Source organism: Ictalurus furcatus, chromosome 3 (genome assembly GCF_023375685.1).
Source record: "Ictalurus furcatus strain D&B chromosome 3, Billie_1.0, whole genome shotgun sequence".
Taxonomy (NCBI): domain Eukaryota; kingdom Metazoa; phylum Chordata; class Actinopteri; order Siluriformes; family Ictaluridae; genus Ictalurus; species Ictalurus furcatus.
Window position 1 is genome coordinate 17053681 of NC_071257.1, and position 10338 is coordinate 17064018.

Genomic DNA, 10338 nt, shown 5'->3' on the forward strand with positions numbered 1-10338 from the left:
AAAACCATTTGATACAGCTGCTGAAATTTGTTTCTAAAACAAACGTAAATAATGAAGTTCATGACCATGTACAATGTTTGTATTAATACAAGTAGCTGTTTTTTTCCATTTAGGAGAAGCAGTTGATACAACCTCGATCTGTGTGAGAGGTTTAAGAAAAGCTGCCTGGTGTCATGAAGTTGGTTAAGAAAATTCCAAGAATCTGCAAAGCTTCATCAGGAGTACTACTACGAAGCTGAAATCGAAAATAGTTTTGATATGTTTAATGTTTTTAAATGTTTTAAATGTGTAATATCCCAGTGTTAATGTTTTCATTATTATTCTAAAATAGCAGAAAATAATAAAAATGAAGAAAACCATTCTATGAGCTGGTGTGTCCAAACGTTTGACTGGCAGTGTACTTCTTGTATCAGCAGTATTGAGAACTTAACACTTCTCAAACCGAGAACTTTACTCCCCTTCCTGTCTGTATTATGAGCAAGTTTTTGGTCCGTTGTATTTCTTTTTTTATCTTCATGTTTTTTTTATTTTATATTATTATTTAACTTTAGATTTTCACAGGATTGGACGCATACATATATTAGCATCAGTAATGCTAAAACATGCTTGCAAAATATCAATAAAAAAGAAATTACATTCAACCAGTGTTTCTGTACTTGTGTTTTTGACTATATATATATATATATATATATATAAATGCTTTGCGATAAAGTCGAACTTAAATATAAAATAACTGATTCTTAAATTTACCAAATTTCTATTTTGACTGTGAATATATGTATATTTTTTAATTTTTTTTTTTTTTTAAAAACTGGATGGTTTTCCATGGATGACATTACGGATGTAATTCCAGAAATCTGGGCATCCTAGCTAATTTTCTACTAGTCACTGTAGAGTTTGGGGTTGGAGAATAGGGCACTAAGGGCATAGCCATAAACGTTATCTATACTTCTTAGGGGAAAACAGTAGTTGACTATTTTAGCAAAAATAACAAACACCATCTAATTTATTAGGAACACCTGTACAACTGCATATTCATGCAGTTTTCTAATCATCCCAATCATGTGGCAGCTGTGCAATGCAAACGAAAACAAACATGCAGATACAGGTCGAGAGCTTTAGTTAATGTTCACATCAAACATCAGAATGGAGCAAAATATGATCTCTTCAATTATACCCAGGCATGCTCGATGGTACCAGAAGGGCTTGTTTAAGTGTTTCAGAAACTGCTGAACTCCTGGGACTTTCAGACAAAACAGTTTCTAGAGTTTACACAGAATGGTGGGAAAAACAAAACACATCCTCTGTGCAGAGTCTGCAGGCTGAAACACCTTATTGATGAGAGAGATTAGAGGAGAATGACCAGACTGGTCTGAGCTGACAGGAAGTCTATAGTAACTCAAATAATCACTCATTTAAAACTGTGGTGAGCTGAAAAGCATCTCAGAGTGCTCAACACGTCAAACATTGAGGTGGATGGGCTACAACAGCAGAAGACAACATCAGGTTCCACTCCTGTCAACCAAGAACAAGAATCTGAGACTATCATGGGCACCAACTCACCAAAACTGGACAGTTGAAGACTTGGGGGGAAAAAAACTGTTGATTTTTTTTCTAATCTTCAATTGTCCAGTTTGGAGGAGACTGTTCCCATGATAGCTTCATGGTTATTAGTGCTTATTACTATATCCTTCCTTGCAGCTTTAACCAAACTGGCCATTTTCCTCTGACCTCTCTTATTAATAAGGCATTTCACACTGTTCTGTGCAAACTCTAGAGACTGTTGTGTGTGAAATTCCCAGGAGATCAGCAGTTTCTGAAACAAACTGAAACAAACCAACCTGGTATCAATGACCGTGCCATGATCAGAGTCACAGAGATCCCACTTTTTCTTCATTCTGATGTTTGATGTGGCCATTAACTGAAGCTCTTGGCCTGTATCTGCATGATATTTTGCATTGTGCTGCTGCCACGTGATTGGCTGATTAGATAACTGCATGAATGAGCTTGTGTACAGGTGTTCCTAATAAAGTGGATGGTGAGCGTATGAGTTCCATCAACTTGGCACACCTGTTCTGTCAATAATGAACATCAGCTAGACCATGTCTGAGTGTGTGCACACTTGCTGTTCAAAAATGCGTTAGGACACCAGCTCTGTGCAGCAGCACATACACACACACACACACACACACACACACACACACACACACACATCCAGATGGCGCTGGTGTGATTGGGTGGAAACGGGAAGCAGCTGTAGCCAGCGCAGTGTCCCCACGCTTCAGTGGGACCTAACGGTGGAGACAGCGCATTTGCATGAGAGGGATAATCTGGCCAGCACCCACCCCTGACTGTCTCAATCCAAGATCTCACTTCTCCTTTCAACCCAGACTAATGCTAGACTTCTTACTAAGCCCACACATCTACTTCACTTCCAACAAAACCTGAAATATGGTGAGCGACTGGCCAAAATGTTATTTCATTTGTGTTGCACAGTAATAATCACATAATAAAAGCATGTGGTGCCTCACTATATATATTTCAGGTATTCAAGTGATCTCCTTTTGTCTGTCAAGGAATAACTCAAGCGAGAAGGTTCGCACAGCTACAGAGGAATTCTGGGTATCTTGTCCTCACAGTCCAGCTGTGGTCTGCCCCTGCTGCGCTGACAGATTTCCATCAGTCCTCTGGGATATGCTCACTACTTGCACTGCTGGCTAGTTTTACAAAGTTCCAATACTGTAGCCAACCACATGACCCTGAAATATTCATTAACCAACTTGACAAAAAAGATGAAAAATAAATGAAGCTTTTTTTTCATGGCCTTCCAGTTTTTCTAAGATTGTTTCATAAAATTTACATGACTGGTTCATTTCATGTGAGTACAGTCTATAATCAGTGTCACTCTGCTGAAGGCAAGGAGATTGGCTACACTTTTTCCAGCTCACCCTTTGAGACGTTCAAAAAAAACTTCAAGCTGATTTTAACGAACAAAGGCGTAAAATAAATAAATAAATAAATAAATAATCATTTACCCAGTCGATCACCTATAGCCCGTTTCAATACCTCAAAACACACAGACTGGCTCTTGTTACATGAACCTTAAGAGAAGATCAATGAAAAAAACAAACGAGTATGTTCGGAAATGAATTATTAGGTCTTTTAGGTTTACAGTTGAGCTAAATGTAGGAATGACATTTTACTTGTAACGCATTTATTTTTGTTGTTTTGGAGAAATATATCTTACATAATCAAAGACAACATAATACCACAATGCTTATGAAACACTATCATTTAATTATGTTCCATTTAATCAAATCTTGATTTGCACATTTAAACACCCAAACTGTTTACTATATGTCTCAAGTTGAAACGTACAGCCACTTGTCATCTCATAATGAGTATTCACTTCATGAATATTTCCAGAAATTCTTTTTAACCATGAATTACATCACGTCTGTGGGCATTTCCTTTAGTAAACTCCTCTGGCAGAAAGTCAGACACATAGCTAAGGATATTCCAAATATAAACCAGCAAATGTTTTCACACATAAAAACTCATTCAAAGTGAAACAGAATGGCTGCGTGTATTTTAATGAGTTGAGGCAATTTATGTGTATGAATTTTAAGTGGTGGTTTGATGTATTTCGTTTACAGAACATCATTGACATTAGAGAGTAGGAAGAGACAGGAGAAGTCTGGACTTCTTGTATGTGTCTTGATTTCAGGAACTACCCATACTAGTATAAATAGCTGGTTTTCCAAAAACCGAACATGCCTTACACACACGACATTTACATTCCAGTCTACATTCAGGAAATAAACTTAAAGTAAATAATGAAATAGTACATTTTATTACTAAAACAAAAATATTTTTACTCAAAGATATTTGACACATAGTCGGATATCTCGGCTGGAATATAAAACAAAACTCTGAATCATTAACTGACAAATAACAGGTCCTGCTTTTCCCACCACATGGAGCTCTAATCACCAGAAAAGCCAGAGCAGGCAGTAAATTAATTTGTACACAGTCCATTGCAGAAATTAAACAATTCTGCTGGTCTTAATTAGAACTGTCTAGGATGTCTTTAGAAGTGCTTGTGCAAACACCAATGGGCTAATAAGCAATGCAACATCCTCAGACATCTGTAACAGCTCAAATTCCCCATAATACCTTAAACCAAGAAAGGAAGCAGAAACACACAAATTTACTAGTAAATAACACTTCCTCTTAAACAGACTCCTTAACAAAACATTGACATGCCAATGCCAGGTGTAGGGACCCAATGCTCTGCATATTTGCGCGTTTTCCCTGATCTAACAAATTTGATTCCGTTCCTGAAGTACGAGCTAATAAACTGTATCATATGTGTTAGCCTAGGGAAAATACAAAGAATCTGGTCCCGAAGACTAGGATAGGGAACCTGTAACCATAGAGGGCAAACAATAATGATTACTTCACCCTCATAACCCAATCCACAGTACAAAATCATTTTCTCTGATTTCCCAGATGCAGAGTCGGATGCATGGCCAAATCCAGAACAGGAAGAGCAGTGCAAGAGTTAGTCTGTGGGTAAGTCTTATCATGAGACCAGAATGCCTGCAACATTGCCCAACTTCCCTCATCAAATCCACATACAAGCAGAGAAAAGGGAGATTTAGCCTTGAGCTGAACAGCAATGAGAAATGTAAATGATGCCAGTGAGTGAAATAATTCAGTAAACATGAGAGGTTAAGAGGTCAGCACTATGTTCACTGATTCTCACCGGTTCTCCTTTGGATAATGCGCTCTAATGGAAACAACAGACAGAACTCCTTGTTCCCTTTTAGTAGGAACTTGGCACATTTCCTCTGTATTACCAAGAAAATGATGCAGCTAGATTTAACACTTTATATCAGTGGTTCTCAAAATGGAGCCTGGAGACCCCCATGGGTATGTAATACACGGCCAGGCGGTATGAGGATTACTAGCATAATTCCCTAATAATAATTTCCAGTCAGTAACTGTTCACCTAAATGGCAGTTGAACTGATAATGGTCAGTGCGTGTAGCTGTAAAGGAGGTGAACCTCTGTAAAGTGGCCACTAGTGTAAGTGCTGTGACATCCAACTTTCATTTTAGAGCCTTGCAGATGAGCTGATGTACTACCTTACCAGAACTGACTGCAACTCCAATAATCTAGGTAACAGTTGGGGAACATTTCTAACCATTACATCTTAGCACCAGAGACAACATTCTGTTTTCTCCGAACTCACAAATAACTAAAACAGTCCATGGTGTCATTACTCGGAATTATTAATCCTAGGGAAGTGTGATTTAGGATGATCTTCAATAACACTTCAGGAACAGACATCAAGTTGCACAATTGTTGACTTCCACATCATATACTGTTTAAAATTGTGCTAATGCATGGAGCATTCAGTGGACTCAATTTCATAATTCAGAAGGCTGAATGGTTGATGTAGGCTACTAGGGAGCAGCAATAAAACCTACTGAGAGTAATCCAGTGGAACAATTTGTGATCATTTCACACTGAATGAATGTAGAGCAGTCCTGCAATCAAACAAGATGAAGTGTCTGGATTATAAAACACCTTAAATACACTCACTGGCCACTTTATTAGGAACACCACAGTAATACTGGGTTCTCCTTCCGTTGCTATCAGAACAGCCAGTCAATTCTTGATTGCATGGACTCCACAAGGTTTTTGAGATTCTGGTTCATGTTGCCATGGCTACATCAAATAATTTCTGCAGATTTGTCAGCTGCATGTTCATGCTGTTCTCCCATTCTACCACATCCCATAGGTGCTCCAGTGGGTTCAGATCTGGTGATAGTTTTGGTGAGCCTGTGCCCATTGATGCCTTACAGTCCTGTTCTTTGCTGACAGGAGTGGGGTCTGATGTGGGGTTCGATGTGTGTTGCTCTGAGATGATTTTCTCACCACAAATGTAAAGAGTGGTAAATTGAGTAACCTTACACTTCCTGTCAGCTCAAATCAGTCTGGCCATTTTAATCTGAACTTTCTAATCAATCTAATCATATTTCTGCCTACAGAACTGCCACTCACTGGATGTTTTTGCTGTTGTTTTAGCTTTTGAGTGGTGTACCACTGAGAAACAGATCTAATATTTAGGAGGAATAAAGCATAGTTTTTAACTAACTGAGCTGACTAGCCAACATGTTGACATGCACAAATTTCCTTTTATTATAACTAAAATATCTAACTATGAATCTGACAAAAATATCTGACTATAAACTAGAATTCTTTAATATAAATTAAAGAAATTACTTGCACAGGGTTAAGTGGCACTTAAGATTCAAGGACTAAACCTAACACAAATTATGAGTGAGTTAATATTAATATTAGAAAGAAAAAATACACAACACAAATACCAAAAAAAAAATCAATTTATTTATTTTCCAACATTTTCCAGCATCCAGGCCCAAATGAAAATGGTACTGAGTAACACTGAACTTGAATAAAATGGATAAAAAGGCTTTCAAAATCTAAATATAGACACTGCTTTCAGTCACCTGTTAAATTTACAACGTTAAAGCAAACAGCACAGATCTTTCAAGCTTGTTACCATTCAATTCAGCACACAGAACTTTAACATTGAAAAAAACACACCACAAATAAAGACTTAGTGATTATCGACCACAGCCAAAAGTCTTGTTCCAGTCTTCATAGAGCTCAAGATCTTTGGTAGACACGCTGGGCCGTACAGTCTTAAGAGCCTCCTGGAAGTCACAGTAAAGTATAGGTCGCACCTGCTCGGGTTTGATGGTGGCAATGTCACTGAGCTGGATGCTGCGGATTGGGCCGAGTGCTGCTTCACGGCACAGTTGTGTCATATCAGCCCCTGAGAAACCCACTGTGTTTGACACCACTGTCTCAAGCTCATCATCTCCCAACTGGCTCTTCTCCCGAGACATTAGGTTGGTCACTATCTGCTGACGAGCAGCAGACTCTGGAAGGGGGATGTAGAGTCGTTTGGCCAGGCGACGCCGGGCTGCTTCATCAATCTCCTGTGGCCGATTGGTGGCCCCCACCACCAATATTCGATCATCAGAGGAGGTTGCAGCACCATCAAGCTGGACAAGAAACTCTGTTTTAATCCGGCGAGATGAGTCATGTTCTCCATCCGTGCGCTGAGAAAGCAAGGAGTCGATCTCATCGATAAAAATGACCGCTGGCTGATGGCACCGGGCAATGGCAAACAGAGCTCTAACCAGCTTCTCCCCTTCTCCCACCCACTTAGAGGTGAGTGATGATGCACTAATGCTGAAAAACGTGGCACCAGACTGACAGGCTATGCACTTCCCTATGAGCGTTTTCCCAGTACCTGGAGGGCCAAACAAGAGAATCCCCTTAGGTGGACCTCTGAGACCTGTAAAAATGTCAGGCCTGAGCATGGGCCACACTACAATTTCCTTAATGGTAGCTTTGGCAAACTCAAGTCCAGCAATATCCTCCCAAGCTACAGGTGGGCCATGGTCCATAATTTCACTCATAATCAGTTCAATAATTTTAGGTTCAAAGTTCTTTAGTCGTTCATCAATAATCTGAGCGTCTTGTGTTGGGTCATCCCTGGTGCTGCTTTCCTCCTCCTGCCTTGGCACTGGTGAGACAAATTTGGAGAAGGCCCCCCGTGACCTGTTTGCCCCCAGAGATTTTTTGGTTATTGTACCAACAGAAGCTGATGGACCTCTCTGACCCTGATGGGAATATTTTTTCTGCTGGTCAACAATAAGCTGCTCTCGTGCTGTTTTAAAGTTAGTGCCAGGAAGCTCCTCTCTTCTACGACTACTACCTCCACCTTCCTGACCTCCCTGTGGCAGGAATGAACTTCTGTTGCTTTCAGTTCCTGAACTGTATATATTCTTCCTCTTAGAGGGATTTGTAGAGGAGGAAAACACAGAATGGTAATGGCTTGCACTGGACATACTTGTGCTAGCAAAACTTGAATGAGGAAAAGAGCCAGGGCTGGTAGGGGAATTACGAGTGTTATGAACCAAGAGTGGAGTTACCCCTGCTGGGGCTCTAGGGACATTATGCGCTGAAGTAAGACCAGTTTCTTTGCTTCTGGTCCTCTCTGCTGAACCACTGGCCAAGCTACCTGCTGTTCTCTCTACCACAGCACTGATATGACGCATAGGCCAGGGTGAAGGATGCTCAGGTTTACATCCACCAGCAGCACTAGACTTGATCATACCTTTGCCACAACTCTGACCGACTTCCCCACCAACAATAACGTCAGCATCTGCTGGATCCACAGAGACACTATTGTCATCCACCCTACTCTGCATCATACTCTGCACGCACGGCAGGCTGAACACATTTTCAACTGTTAATGCCGACTCCCATTTGTCGCTGTGGTTTCTCTGATTGCGGGCCAGGTGCAGGGCACAGTCGGCATAGTTATTCAGCCCTGTGAGCTGGTCGTCTGAGTCCAGGACTGCAGCATAGCGCTCGGTGTAGGTCCTGAACAGGCTGGCAGCTCCGGCTGGAGAGAGCTCGGCGCTCGCCCATGCATACTGAATGGACAGAACGTGCGCCCGATAAGCGTCGGCCGTCTGTTCAGGTGTAAATGTGCCAGACGAAATGTCAAAGGACCTCCTCTGCCACTCGTCCAGGTGTGCACTGCTCATGCCTGGCCTGCTTCAGTCTGTGTGAGGAGTGGCCACAGTTTCAGTTAAAACAGGATGCATTTAATTGAATGCCTTGCTATATTACTAGGGTTATTTTAGCAATCAGGGCAGTAAATTATGATGACACTAGATATTCATAAAAATAAATGGGGAGTGTCAGACATTCAGTTTCGGTTTTGCATTAAGTCATCAGTTTAACTGACTTTGAGCTGAGCTATCCAAAAGGACATCACTTCCCATAATCATTTCCCACGGGTCACTACTTAAAGAAACAAACCGTTTTACTTTACACAAGGCTGTGTAAATCACCGAGGCTAAATGCCCAACAATAAATAACCCAAGTGTGAATTAAATATGAATTGTTTGATTTGAAAAGCTGGCATAAACATTATTTTGACTTGAGCGTTTTAACTGCAAAAAACAAACAAACAAACAAACAAACAATTATTTAAAAAAAAATCTGTCTTATTTTAAAAGGTCTGAGCAGCTCTGTGTTCACTAATACAGTAGTGGCTATATTGAGTTAGCTCAGTAGCTAAACAGCCTGGTTGGTCTGAATGAATAAATAGTGTTTTTGTTCCAGGCAAAACAACTTACCTCTGGCGTTATGAACTTCTTGTGTTATTAATTCAAATAATTTAGCAGCGTATAATAACTTATATCATCATACATCCAGATATAAACTTCTCACATAACCCTCAACTTTCCCGCCGCCTTCAGGACATTTTTTAAAACCCCACCTGTATTCAGACAAGACACATTATCTACGTCAGGATCAACGTGTCAACACTGACCAATCCACGAACTGGGAGTATGTACTACTGGCCAATCAGGGTGCCGAAAGGGAAATATGCCGGGAAATGGTTGGGGGATGAAAACTACATCATGTACTTGCTGCTGAGACGGCCTTCTTGCTGATGCGGGCTTAATTAGGTTTCTGATGCCACCGTGTGGTAGAAAATGCTAATTGTATATGTAGGCAAGAGAATACAATTTAACTACAATAACCACAAACCCCTGCGGTGCGCGTTGGGTTATTTTTTTGCCCATGTTTGTGGCTGCTGCGTCACATCAATGTTGCCAAATCCCTCTTTATCTTGTAATCGGATAAAACTACTGGTGTCTGAGGTGATTTGTATGTTCTGTATGTTGGAGGTTTTGCAAACATTTGAACAATTATGTATATATTAAAACGTCAACATTAAAAGCATTTTTACAAAATCTTACAAAATCATCTCAAACACGCATGTCAGTGTAAATGTATACTCAGCACAAAAGAAACATCCTCTCACATTCAACTGCTTTTATTTCCAGCAAATTTCTTAACATGTGTAAATATTTGTATTAGCATAAAAAGATGGAACAACTGAACAAGTTTCACAGACATTTGATGAACAGAAATAGAATAATGAGTGCCTGAACAAAGTCAGGGTGAATATTAAAAGTAACAGTCAGTATCTGGGGTGTCCTCCAGCTGCTTTAAGTACTAAATTGTATCCCATCCTCATGGACTGCACCAGATTTGTCAGTTCTTGCTGTGAGATGTTACTCCACTCTTCCTCCCAGGCATTTACAAGTTCTCGATCACATCTGGGGGTACACATGATTACATGTAATTTTCCACTGCAAGGAGATCAGCTGTCCTTCCTGTCTCTCTGTAGCACTGTCTTAGGCGTCTTAC

The 10338-nt window shown here is 40.3% G+C and overlaps 2 protein-coding genes across 5 annotated transcripts in view; one reads left to right on the top strand and one right to left on the bottom strand.

Annotated features, from left to right (window-relative positions):
• ikzf1 (IKAROS family zinc finger 1 (Ikaros)) overlaps positions 1-641 on the top strand; it is an 18313-nt gene extending 17672 nt beyond the window's left edge. For all 4 annotated transcript variants that reach the window (XM_053621119.1, XM_053621120.1, XM_053621121.1 and 1 more), the window contains one exon: positions 1-641. This exon is cut by the window's left edge and continues 1480 nt beyond it. The gene's annotated coding sequence lies outside the window, so the exon portion shown is untranslated.
• Positions 642-6400: 5759 nt separating this feature from the next.
• fignl1 (fidgetin-like 1) lies at positions 6401-9605 on the bottom strand. Its single transcript, XM_053621130.1, has 2 exons — positions 9255-9605; positions 6401-8674 (listed from the first exon to the last, which is right to left on the bottom strand). The coding sequence occupies exon 2, from the start codon at positions 8655-8657 to the stop codon at positions 6657-6659; it is 2001 nt and encodes a 666-aa protein (XP_053477105.1). The 5' UTR covers positions 8658-8674; positions 9255-9605; the 3' UTR covers positions 6401-6656.
• Between the last annotated feature and the right edge of the window lie 733 nt (positions 9606-10338).

What these genes read in the sequence shown, in the direction of transcription:
- fignl1 (XM_053621130.1), bottom strand. Translation starts at nt 8,657, where the DNA reads ATGAGCAGTGCACACCTGGACGAGTGGCAGAGGAGGTCCTTTGACATT.